Source organism: Salvelinus fontinalis, chromosome 18 (assembly GCF_029448725.1).
Source record: "Salvelinus fontinalis isolate EN_2023a chromosome 18, ASM2944872v1, whole genome shotgun sequence".
Taxonomy (NCBI): Eukaryota; Metazoa; Chordata; class Actinopteri; order Salmoniformes; family Salmonidae; genus Salvelinus; species Salvelinus fontinalis.
In genome coordinates this window covers 33543397-33556988 of record NC_074682.1, presented here as the reverse complement: position 1 = coordinate 33556988, position 13592 = coordinate 33543397, and the positions used below count along the sequence as shown (strand labels likewise).

The following is a 13592-nucleotide window of genomic DNA, read 5'->3' as shown; positions in this document are numbered from 1 at the left end:
GGAGGACATGTGCTCACAATCACAGGATACTCAGCAATAGATGATGACCAACATTTTATATGGATTTGTAATTTATTGCAAACATTAGGTAAAAAATATTAGACGGGAAATGTCTGCCCCACAACAGTGTTTGAAAGAATACATACTAAAGTAGCTTGCTACACATCCTTCAGTGGTCAACTATTGAAATATGTACAAACATGTCCTCTATTCTCTTGCAAGAGAGGCATATACAATATTTGACAAAAATATATATATTGTCAGTAATTCCTCTTATACTCACTCCTCTGTAGAATGAGTTTAGGTACTTTAAAAAATGTCAGGCACTGTCAGATAAAATAGATAGTATGTTGTTTATATACACGTATGTGAGTTCCCTGTGAGAGTGTGTCTGATATAAAACGCAGTTCGATTTTTCAGGATTGTTTTCTCTTTTGGTCATGGTCAGTTAAGAGAAGTTGAGGCTTGAGAAGAATCGTGAGCGTCGAGGTGCAAACCTGGACTCAGGCTCACTCCCCCGTCTCTTCGCTCCCTCCTTCTCTCTCCTCCGGCGAGCCAGGTCTTCCTCCAACACCTACACACACAGACAGAAACATATTCAAACACAGACAGATGGAAGGACGACGGATGGACAGACAGACACATAGACACACAGATAGATACACAGACACACACACTATACCAGACTATGCCTGCACACTCAGGCATAAACACGTTCAAACACGGACGGACAAACAGACTATATACCCTCATTGAACCTTTCAGGTCATCGAGTCAAGTCAACAAGTGCAAAGGAACATGTTTTGGGATTCAAAGTGTAGCCCTGATGTCCCTTCAAACAGCAAGCTGTTAAACGTGTATGCATGTCTCATGGATATGACAACATTTCTCCTTGGAGCCATACCTGACCTTAATGAACCTTTTCAGATCTCCAAGGACAACAAGTAAGATGGGAGCATGTTTTCAGATTAATATACTGCCCTGTTGCCTCCCGAGTGGCACAGCGGTCTAAGGCACGGCTGCGACCGGCAGACCCATGAGGCGGCGCACAATTGGCCCAGCGTTGTCCGGGTTAGGGGAGGGTTTGGCCGGCTGTAATGTCCTATCGCGCTCTAGAGACTCCTTGTGGCGGCCGGGTGCATGCACGCTGGCTTTGGTTGCCAGCTGTATGGTGTTTCCTCCGGCACATTGGTGCAGCTGGCTTCCGGGTTAAGCAAGCACTGTGTCAAGAAGCAGCGCGGCTTGGCAGGTCATGTTTCGGAGGACGCATGGCTCTCGACCTTCACCTCTCCCGAGTCCGTATGGGAGTTGCAGCGATAGGACAATTGGATATCACGAAAATTAGGAGAAAAATGGGTAAAAAGTATAACAATAAAATAAATACTGCCCTCTTGCCTCTCATCGTTAATCTGTTACCATGGTGTGCATGGCTAATGGATATGGCAGCTGAACATTGAACAATATCCACTCACTGTCTCCTTTCTCCCTACTTGCTTTGCCATTCAACACACTATTCCCACAACAACCTCTCTTCTTTCTCTGTCTCCCATACCTCTTTCCTGCAGGCCAGCTTGTCTTTCCACTCGTTCAGCTCTAGAGTGTGTTCATCCTCCAGTCTCCGAATCTTCTTCTTCTCCATGTCAACTAACAGCTGCAGTTTCTCATTCTGAAACACACACACGAGCACACACGTATAAATGTTTATTTTGTTTATACAATGTTTATACAATTATGCTTATTTGATTATATGAATACATTCTATTATAGAGTATACCAGTTTATAGTAGATATAATATAAATATCTACAACCCAGTGAGCTTGCTAGCACATGGTGCGTAGTGTAGTGTACCTGCAGCTCCTGGAGTTCAGTCATATTGCCGTCACACTGCTCCTGCACCTCCCTCAGCTGGCCCTCCTGGACCTGCTGCAAACTCTGCCTCTCAGCTCGCTGCCTACCCTCCTCCTTCGACATAAACTGACATACAGAGAGAGAGATGGAGAACATAGAGAAAGAAATAGAAATTGTGAGAGACGGAGAGAAAAAGAGACAGAGACAAAGAGGATTGCCAAACAAACAATTACTAGTGGCCAATTGAGCACAGCAAAGAATGTTAACAATTTGGGAACTGAGAAGTCATACAAGTCCCTGTACTGACCAGTGTGAGGCGCTGCCTGTGCTCTTGCCCACTCAGGCCCAGTGTCTTCAACTCTTGCTTGAAGTGGGCCAGCCTGGCCTTGGCCTCTGTGCGCTGGGCTCGTTGGAGCTGGGTCCTCTCCTGGGCCTGTTGAGCCCTCTGCTCATCCAGCAATGCCCGATGGAACTGGGACGCCCTGTCTGTATCCTGGGAAAGGACAGGGGAGAGGGGATCATGGTCATGGTGTCATGGTGTGTGTGTGTGTGTGTGTGTGTGTGTGTGTGTGTGTGTGTGTGTGTGTGTGTGTGTGTGTGTGTGTGTGTGTGTGTGTGTGTGTGTGTGTGTGTGTGTGTGTGTGTGTGTGTGTGTGTGTGTGCGTGTGTGTGTCTCTGTGTGTGCATTTGAGTATGCAAGTTTGGGGGGTTAGGGTTCTTAGTGAGAGCATTCCAACTCACTTTGCTGTGCCTCTTGGTGAGCTGTTGTCTTTGCAGTGAATACTGCTCCTTCACCTGCTGCTTGAAGAGGTGGTACTTCTCCTGCAGATGACGTTGCTCCATCTCCCAAATGACTGATTCCCGGGCTGCAGGCAAGGAGCCCATATATGTGAATTAATCAAATATTTCTATAGGCGCAAACACAGTCAATGTCACTGTTGTGGTCAATGTCTAATTTCCTGTCGATTTGGCTAACCATTGTCATAAAGCAGCCCATAATCGTAACCAATTTGTGAGTGCGTAGGTGCATGCATACGTGAGTGTGTGCTGATCGTGTGCGTGCATGTGTGTACCTCTCTTAAGCTGCTGGGTCTTGACAGTGATGTCCCACTCCATAGAGGCCACCTTCCTCTTGTGTTCCTGGACTCCTTTCTGGAGCGTCTCATTGAGCTCCTGCTGCTGCTTCTGCAGGTAACGCGCCTCCTGGGATGAACACAAGAGGAAACAAGATATACCAAGGGCTCTCTGTGTGTGTGTTGGTGTGTATGTGTGTGTGCGTGCGTGCGTGCGTGCGTGTTGTGCGTGCGCGTGTGTTGTGCGTGCGTGTGTGTGTGTTTGCGTGCGAATCGGTGTACTTCTCTGGGTTGAGCCTTCAGTACAGCAGCCTTGCGGTTCAGCTCTCGTTCCTGCTGGCTCTTGAGTCTGCGTGCATCCTCTCTGAGCCTGGCTGTGTGCTCTGTCTCCATGCGGCTGCTCTGCTGAACATACTGCTTTTCTACCTGCTCCAGCTCACTGTCGTAATACTGCTTCTTGCTCTGCACAATGCACACAAAACACACCACATTTGCTGGAGTTTGTAAGACGGGGGGAAAAATTGCCACAAATCTCATGCAATCACTCAATATTGAAAATTTGTTTTTCAAGTTGTTAAATTCAAATCCCATACCTTAAAACCTGAAAGAAATTGTGTTTTTGGAAGTCACAATGGTGTAATAACAGAATGTAGATTATATGAATTAAATTATATTTGCGTGTCATAGTGCCAGTTGGCAACCCATCCCTTATGGGATTAATTGACACATACACAAACATTACAATAATTCACTGTGATAATTCAGTGATAATTCTTCCGGTGTTCTTTGCAGTGCAAATCGTATAAAGAGTGAAAAAAATGAATACACAATAGTAAATAATGTTATCCAAAAAATAACTATATCCCTAGAGCAGTAAACATATACATACTGTACATACATACATACATACATACATACATACATACATACATACATACATACATACATACATACATACATACATACATATACAGATAAATAAATACAGAAAAATTAAACAGAAGGCATTTGAACCCAGTCTGGCACAAAGAGAAGATTCAAGTGGGAGACAGGTCTACACACAATTTACAGTATATACATACAGTACGTGCCATTTGCTATTTAGAAGCTACATATTATATTATAATTAAATTATAGGTAGCCCTTTTTCTTTTATTCCAGGCTTTATCTAAATTTTCCGCAAACGTGACTCTGGGTCCCACTACTCACTGTCATCTCCTGGGCGATCTGTCGGAACATCATCTCTCTCTGTTGCTGCAGCCGCTGCTCCATCTGGGAGTACTCTCTCTGCTCCTCCCTCTGAAGGAGCTTTAAAGCCTGCAGCTCCTGGCGCCTGCAAAGACAGGTACACACACCCACACGGACACACACGAACACACACACATGGGAGATTGAACATACTAATGAAGTGAATGCATTGAATATGAATGTGTTTAAGTCTCCCATCTAAGTCGTATTTGAAATTCTGAGTCTATCCTTAATCTAGTTATTTTTTCATTCATTCATTCATTCATTTCATCATGTTTCCAGAGGGAAAAGTTTACCTGGCGCAGCGCATGTGCCGCTCTTTCCCATCGGTCTCTTTCAGGACCTTTGACGTGGTGACGCTGACCTCTCGGCCGTCCACCATGAACTTCCGGGTCCTTTTGACCGTCTTCCTGTTATGGATCAACTCCTGGAATACAACAAAGAAAAGATTACCGTCACAAAGTGCTTCTGTATAGTTGGTATAATCTATCTAGGGAAGCACACAACACTTCTTATTACTTCTCTTAAAGGGAAATTACACTCTAAAATCGACTTTTATCAGATGTTTTCAGACCTCAAAAGTGGACTACTTTTGAGTTTTGAAAGCACCTGAGAAACTTTGATTTTGGAGTGGAATGTCTCTTTAATCTTAATAAATTGTACCCTTGTGTTTTATGTTCTGTATTATATTCACTTGGGGAACCAATGGGTGCCAGCCTGCCCTGATCACTATCACTCACCTCTACAGGTCTTGACATTCTTGAGACTGTCATTGTTGAGTTGTCTTTCTCTGTCATGTCAGCTTGGTCATCAGTGGCAGCCATCTTGGGTTGATTGTCTGTCACTTGGTGCCAGTTTCCATTTGATGCTGAGTTCAGGTGTACTGTGTCTGTAGCTGTTCCCTGAGATCTAGTTGAGCTCTGTTCGGTCAATATGTTTAATTGGGTCTGACCTGCCTCCTCCTCTTTACCTCCTTCCTCCAGCTTCTTCCCTCCTTCCTCTTTCCCTCCTTCCTCCCTCCCACTATTTGACTCCAAGGTCAAGTTTACCCTCGTCATAGGTTCTCCAGTTAGGGGGTCAGTCATCTTCTCTTCTCCCTTACTGTCTTCTTGTTTGTTTCTCTCTTCTTTCGGTTCCTGCTTCATGGTCATATTGGTTTCTTGTGCTTGGATAATCACTATGTTATCACTTTCTAATCCAAGGTCCTCCTCTTTACTCTGTTCATCTTTTCCCTCTGTTCTGTCCTCTGCTCTCTCTACATTTTCACATTCAGTCACTTTGATATCAATGATTTTATCTTCTGTGTCTGTCCTCAAACTCTTCTCCTTTTCACTGGTCTCAACTTCCATTGTTGATTCACTTTGCTTCTCTGCTTCAGTCTGTATTTCTCCTGTTTGTTCTGATTGTACGGTCTCTTCAATATCACTCTTAGATCCTCCGTCCTCCATTTCCGGACTTGCTTCATGTTCTTTTAAGTCCATTCCTTTGTCTGGAGTTTTCTCAATGTCTGGACAGTTGCTTGTCTCTCCCTCGCTTGTCTTTAACTCCACCTTGACCTCCTGTTCTTCTTTTACATATGTCTTGTCTTGTATTCCTTCTTCATTTATCTGCATCTTATCCCTTTCTTCTACCATACTCCCCTCGTGCTCTGCCTCTTCATCTCTCTTAGCATGTAGTTCATTCTCTTCTAAAATCTTCTCATCCTTGTCCTGCTCCTGCTCCTCCTCTCCCCTCTCCTTTTGTATTTCCTCCTTGGTCCCTTCCGTCCTCTCGTCTTTGCTCTGTTTTGTCTCTTCCTCAGCCTTCCCACTGGTGGCCATCTTGAAGTGGTTATGAGTGGACAGATCCAGAAAGTCTAGCACTGAATGCTGGGTTTCTCCTCTCTCTTTTGTGGATGGGTGGTGCATTTCCAAAGACAAGGCTATAACCAGTGGACTTAGTGTGTGCACTAACTGGCGAGGAGCTTCTTCTACCCTATGCTTAGTATCGTTATTTGGTGCTGATTTGAGGATACCAATTTCCTTAACTGAACATTGAGCCTCAGTAATTGGTTGTTTATTGTCAGAGTCAAGTGCATCACCAACAGAGTCATTGGTACTGTTTTGGTTCATATCAGTGTGGATGCCTATTATTTCCTGTTCAGAAGAAGAAACCACTTCCAGGTCAAGGTCTTGGGCCTCACAGTCATTTGAAATTTTATCCTTCTCTTTTTTCTGCCCCTCAACCTTTTCTTCTGCATCATCTCCTGTGTAATTTGTTTCAGGGATGGGTTGAGTGATCCCTCCCTCCAAGCTGCACCTCCCAACATTCTCACACAGATTGTTCTCCGCATCCCCTGCATCTCTCTCTCCTGCTGGATGTGTCACTTCCTGCACTTCTGATTGGCCAGTGGGACTGTCCTCCTTGTTCTGTTGGGTCTGATTGGCTGGAATTGAGGGGGTGTCTCCCCAGAGACCGGACTTGCAGCGCCGAGACCCGGTGGTCAGAAAGGAGAGAAAGGTCCCTGGCTCCCAGACCGACAGACGCCTGGCCAGCTTTCTGGCCCTGTCCGTGTTGGGAGTCTCCACCCTGGTCCCAGCGGTGCCCCCATCTTTCACTGGGGTGGAGGAAGAGACTGGGTCAGGGTTGGATGGAGGTGGTGGTGGACTCATACCAGCCTGTATGATAGATGGGCCCTCCTGAGGTTTCTCTGGTACCCGCATTGTTTCTTCTTCCTGCCCCTTCTCAGACTGGGCAGTCCCTCCATCCGACCCCACAATCGTGTCCTCGTCTAGAGAGCCCCCATGGTCGATCAGGGACTGGCAGAGAAAATAATAGGATGTGTTACCATTGTTGTTAATTTAAGACAGACTTTAGGAGGCAATTTCAATTGAATCTATTTTCTGTTCTATCTACTTTAAGACAAATAAAAACACTCAAAGAACAAAATGTTGGAAAGTTGATGTATGAACTTCCACCTACAGTATAGAAGCAGAAATAGATCAACTTTCCCAACACGTTTTAGATCGAAGCAGATTTCTATTAGAAAGGCATCACTCCCTCAAATCAAGTCTGCATCCCAAATGGCACTCTATGGAGAGCAATAGTAATGCCGTCTTTCTGGACTCCACCATGGCTCGTTGACCTTTGCCTATGGGGAAATGAATGGGGGTTTTGGAGGGGTTGTGGACAAACGCCGAAAATAAGGTCTGTGGTAAAAACAGGCATAGGAGTTCTTATATGTTTTGTTCTATGAGATAATATTCATCACTTTTTGTGAATTTTGAAGCATTTATGTAATAAAAACTAGCACATAAAGCCTTCATAATTCATAAAGGTCATGTTAACTAACTTGTATTATTACATAGAACAAAATTTATAAGATCTCCTAAGCCTGTGGTAACCTCAGACCTTATTTTCGGTGTTTATCCCAAAACCCCATTCTTTCCCCATGAATTTCCCCCATAGGAACGGCCGATCGAACCAAAGGTAACTCAGTTCTGTTTTTTAGGACTACAAGCTGGCGAGCTCTGTTCCCTATATAGTTCATTACTTTTGACCAAAGCCTATGGGCCCTGATCAAAAGTAGTGAACTATATGGGGAATAGGGTGCCATTTGGGAAGAATCCCCGATCTCTTACCGCTGTCTCCTCCATCACCTCAGCCTTGGCCTCGGCGATGAGTTCTTTCAGGGCTCGACCGTCCCGTCCAGCGCAGGGGAAGGGGTGGGCCAGGAGCTGCTGGGCTCCCCACCGGGCCTCAGGGTTCTTCTGCAGCGCCCTCCGCAGGAAGTCCTGGAAATGGGAGGACCTGAAAGTGGGAACACAGTGTAGGGCCACAGGGATGGGTATAGGTTTCAGCTGATGCATCCCAAATGGCACCCTATTCCCTATGGGAAAATATGTGTTCCATGTGTTTGATACTATGAGCTGGCCCTCCCCATTTAAGGTGCCACCAGCCACCACTGATTCGTAAAAATAGAGACATCTCCATGTATGACTAACTGTCCCTGACTCACCAGAGGCGTGGGTTGCTGAGGGTGGGTGGGGGGGACTTGGTGATCTTGAGCAGGACCCTCATAGGGTTGAGTGAGTGGTGAGGGGGCTCCATCTCTGCAGCCTCGATCAGCGTCACGCCCAGGGACCAGACGTCCGCCTTGGGGCCATACGGGTTCTCCTTGGAGGTCTCACACTGGATCACCTCTGGAGCCATCCTGGGATAGACGGACGGGCAGACAGAGGGACAGACGGACAAAGTTAGACATTGGGGTTGTTGAAAAAGAATGCACATGGGAATGTGGCTGCATGCTAACAACATTTAAACATATACAAAAATGATAGGAGTAAGACAAACCAGTAAGGGGTTCCAATGAAAGTGGCTCTTTTCTGGAGGGTGTGTATGTTTTTGGCAGACACTCCAAAGTCGGCTGGGGATTGAAACAGGGCTTTGAGAGGACTCAATGAGAGGCACTGATACACTATAAGAGAGACACTAGGATAGACTTATAAACAACATTTAGACAGGCACACAGTCAGGTAGACAGGTAAACGGACGGATGGATGGAAAATCCGAGAGAGAGAATGGAACAGAGACAGAGAGAAAAGACAGACAAAGAGAGAGAGAGAGATTATAATCCAGTAGTTGTAGGAGTGTGCTGTGCAGTTTTGTACCCAGTTTGACGTGTCCCTCCATGGTGAGGAGGATGTTGCCTGCCTTCAGGTCTCTATGGATGATGTGGTGTTGGTGGAGGTAGGACAGAGCTTGCAGGGTCTGACAGCATACCTCACTGATCTGCTGCTCAGACAGGCCCCGCTCCAGCTCTGGGGGGGTTCACACACACACACACACACACACACACACACACACACACACACACACACACACACACACACACACACACACACACACACACACACACACACACACACACACACACACACACACACACGCACACACGGACACACACAAATACACAAACACAATAATATATAAGGACAAGCAGTGGCTTCCCAGAGGAGGAAAAACGAAAGAAATGGAAACCAAGGAGTACATGACGCTTTGGCTCCCACCTAACATGATGTCATCCAAGGCCCCCCCTGGGCAGAACTCAACCAGGATCTATGGGACAGAAAGAGATTGAATCTTCAACGATCAATCATCAAAAGCCTTAACTGTATATATATAATGGATAGTTTTTGTATTTATTTTTTATTTAACCTTTATTTAACTAGGCAAGTCAGTTAAGAACAAATATTTTTTCACAATGACGGCCTAGGAACAGTGGGTTAACTGCCTTCTTCAGGGGTAGAACGACAGATTTCACATAGTTCACTGAAACCCCTCCAACAAGTCCTGACCCAGTGCATTAATATTGACACCTAGCAATGGAGTCAAACAGCTGAAAAAGACCTCACCCACAGCCAACCCTCAAAGAAGGTGGCGTCCAACAACCCAAGGATGTTGCTATGGCGGCAGGCTGCCAGGATGTCGATCTCGGTGATATAGTCGTCAAGCTGCTCCTCGTTGCGTACCTCCATCACTTTAGCAGCAGCCAGGGCCCCAGTGGTGTGGTTCTGGGCCTGAAAACAGACAGAGGAATACATTACGGTCTCTACGGTGCCATCTACATTATACTGGCTTTAGTCTATATATTATTTGTAATTCATCATCTTCTCGCAGGCTTTGCATCAAAATGCTTTGTATGAAAAAAGACCGTTAAAAATATCACAAACAATACCTTGAACTCATATACCAGTGAGAGAGATACACATGACATCACTCTAATCTAGGTGGCCCTAGTTCTTTGCATCTTGGATTCAATAATAATACAGTTTTTTACATTTACAATTTACAAATGAAGAATAAAACCATCACATTAAAGTTGGAAATCAGTCAGCTAAGTGCAACAACAGTCAAGGTGTTTCTGAAGAAACAGAAGAGCAGATACGTGTGGGTTATACGTCAAGACAGGAAGTTATATTTCAGCCTGTATGGGTTGACAGGAAAACGACAAACCACAGTATGGCCTCATGACGCATGCTATACTCTGCCTACCATGGAGAAGATCCACAACACAGCTTTAAATCAAAAGCACTACAAAGTTTGGTAACACGGTTGGCTGCTCTTGTTTTGCACTGAGACATCATTTCACTCCATCATTGCCATATTGAATTAAATCCAGAGTTAGTTACTCTCCATCCCATCAGAGATGCTAGAATTTTCATCTTAAATGTAATATTTTTACAGATTTGGTTTGGCTTGGAGAGGAAAGGAGACAAGACCAGACCAGAAGTTAAAAGAAGTTGAGTATTGGGCCCCAGCCTGCTGGTACCTTGTAGACCTTCCCAAAGGCCCCGTCTCCCAGCTCCCCCTGGGTGTCCCAGGTCTCTCGCGGGTCCACGTCTCTCCGGAGGTTCTCATAATCCTTCACCCTCTTCTTCTCAGGGCCCAGACGAAAGATACGCATCAGAAGGGAAGACATGTCCCTCACCCCACCTTGCCCTGTCCTCCTTAGTCTACAAGGATCTCCTCAGTTAACAGCGCTACAGTGGACAGCAGCCCACAGAAACAAAGCCTACACAACCCGTTTCTCATATACAACGTCCGCCCAAGATAGTAAGGACAGGCAGAACCAAGCATCAAGTTCCACTGTGGGTGGAGACCCAATGTGAAAGGTCTTTGACTCGCCTGCACACCTCTTTGTCTCTGAAACCTCTCAGAAGAGACGCAGGAAGTGACTGTGCTAACCACATCCTACACAGAAAAAAAAGAGAAAAAGAAAAAGCATGCAGTGAAAGAGATTTTTTGGGGTAGGCCTATGCCCTGTTTATCTTTTGTGCATTGAGAGATATATATCTGCCTCACTCAGAGAAATAAGTAGTACTGTTGTGCTTTACAGTCAAATATAACAAATAACTACATGTTTCATAATGAAATGTACAAATGATACATTTGTGACATCAATATTTAAAAACATTTATAAAAAAAAATATTCAAACAGTAATATGAGATCTTTATGTAAAACACATTTGACATTTTAGTAATTGAGCAGATACTCTTATCCAGAGTGCATTCATCTCAAGATAGCTAGGTGAGACAACCACATACACTGCATGACCAAGAGTATGTGGACCCTTTCTGTATGGACCTCACTTTGTGCATGGGGGCATTGTCATGCTAAAATAGGAAAGGGCCTTCCCACAAAGTTGGAAGCACAGAATCATCTAGAATGTCATTATATGCTGTAGTGTTAATATTTCCCTTCACTGGAACTAAGGGGCCTAGCCCAAACCATGAAAAACAGCCCCAGATCATTATTCTTCCTCCATCAAACTTCACAGTTGGCACTATGCATTCGGGCAGGTAGCGTTCTCCTGGCATTCGCCAAACACAGACTCGTCTGTCGCACTGCCAGATGGTGAAGCGTGATTCGACTGCTCCAGAACGCGTTTCAACTGCTCCAGAGTTCAATGGCGGCAAGCTTTGGAAACCCATTACATGAAGCTCCCGATGAACAGTTCTTGTGCTGACGTTGCTTCCCGAGGCAGTTTGGAACTCAGTCGTTCACAATAACAGCACTTGCAGTTGACCGGGGCAGCTCTAGCAGGGCAGACATTTTACGAACTGACTTGTTGGAAAGGTGGCATCCTATGACGGTGCCACATTGAAAGTCAATGAGCTCTTCAGTAAGGCTACTCTACTGTCAATGTTTCTCTATGGAGATTGCACAGCTGTGTGGTCGATTGTATACACCTGTCAGCAACGGGTGTGTCTGAAATAGCCGAATCCACTAATACTTTTGTATATATAGTGTATCACCATATCACTTTGGCAGCGGCTAATTGGGGATCTCAATAAATACTACTAAATCGACAGTCAAAATATACAGGATACGAACATTCCATTAAAGCTAAACAATGAATATAGCATTTTTCAAAAAAACTACATTTCATACACATCTAAAATGTATGAATAAAAAATCTGAGAACAGTAATATTTTACACACACATGAAGGTATCCATAAGCAATCATGTCTGATGAAAAAACAGAAAAGTGTAAAATTGGTGGATATAGCGTTTTGGAAATAAACTATTCACATTTAGAAACTGTGTAAATCAAACTAATCTATAAAAAAGGCAACAACTCCAATAACCGAATGGATTGGAAAATATTGTAAGATTTGAGAGTGGCTTTGATGAGATGGCCGAGGCGGTTGAGATTGAGCAGAAAGGCCAATGATTTCTATACCAGTTCTAAATACACATGAGGGTTTTATGTTTCTGTTGATAACCTTTACTCCCTCTGCTCACCAAGGTTTCAGTGCAGCACCTGTAGAACTGGGTCAGAAGTGCTCAGGCAAACCTAACTTGAATCCATACATTTTATTTGAAGTCTCCTACATGAGATTTTTAAATGAGATAAACCAGGTGCACCTATTGACCCAGGCACATTTGTGGCCTGCTGGAGGTCATTTTGCAGGGCTCTGGCAGTGCTCCTCCTTGCACAAAGGCGGAGGTAGCGGTCCTGCTGCTGGGTTGTTGCCCTCCTACGGCCTCCTCCACGTCTCCTGATGTACTGGCCTGTCTCCTGGTAGCGCCTCCATGCTCTGGACACTACGCTGACAGACACAGCAAACCTTCTTGCCACAGCTCGCATCGATGTGCCATCCTGGATGAGCTGCACTACCTGAGCCACTTGTGTGGGTTGTAGACTCCGTCTCATGCTACCACTAGAGTGAAAGCACCGCCAGCATTCAAAAGTGACCAAAACATCAGCCAGGAAGCATAGGAACTGAGAAGTGGTCTGTGGTCACCACCTGCAGAATCACTCCTTTATTGGGGGAGTTTTGTCTATTCCATTTGCACAACAGCATGTGAAATGTATTGTCAATCAGTGTTGCTTCCTAAGTGGACAGTTTGATTTCACAGAAGTGTGATTGACTTGGAGTTACATTGTGTTGTTTAAGTGTTCCCTTTATTTTTTTGAGCAGTGTATATATATATATATATACTATTATTTTTTACTCCAAACGTTGGTTTATCCTTAAGTGTGTGTATATTACTGTATTTATACTTGGGTATACTGTGTTTTAACAGGAGAAGTTTTAATATAGCTGAAGGGAGTTATCACCGAGGCAAGGCGATAAGAGATTATTTTGGGACCTGGGTCACGTTCACACATATGTACGAAACAGAACAAAACGGTCCAAAACGGAGTGAAATGGTGAGGTATTATCTGATCATGACCAATACGAAACATTTAATTCTCCATTGCAAAAGCCTTTAACTTTTTTGGGATAGGGGGCAGCATTCTGAATTTTGGATAAAAAGCGTGTCCAAATTAAACTGCCTGCTACTCAGGCCCAGAAGCTAGGATATGCATATAATTGGTAGATTTGGATGGAAAACACTCTAACGTTTCCAAAACTGTTCAAATAATGTATG

The 13592-nt window shown here is 44.6% G+C and overlaps 1 protein-coding gene across 1 annotated transcript; it reads right to left on the bottom strand.

Moving 5' to 3' along the window:
- Positions 1–40: 40 nt before the first annotated feature.
- On the bottom strand, positions 41–10831 carry si:dkey-81j8.6 (serine/threonine-protein kinase 10). Its single transcript, XM_055869049.1, has 17 exons — positions 10481–10831; positions 9564–9728; positions 9219–9267; positions 8820–8969; positions 8503–8575; positions 8168–8362; positions 7791–7959; positions 4911–6968; positions 4467–4597; positions 4132–4255; positions 3205–3384; positions 2923–3052; positions 2591–2715; positions 2157–2342; positions 1850–1975; positions 1553–1666; positions 41–574 (listed from the first exon to the last, which is right to left on the bottom strand). Exons 1-17 carry the CDS (start codon positions 10628–10630, stop codon positions 449–451), a joined length of 4251 nt encoding a protein of 1416 aa, XP_055725024.1. The 5' UTR covers positions 10631–10831; the 3' UTR covers positions 41–448.
- Between the last annotated feature and the right edge of the window lie 2761 nt (positions 10832–13592).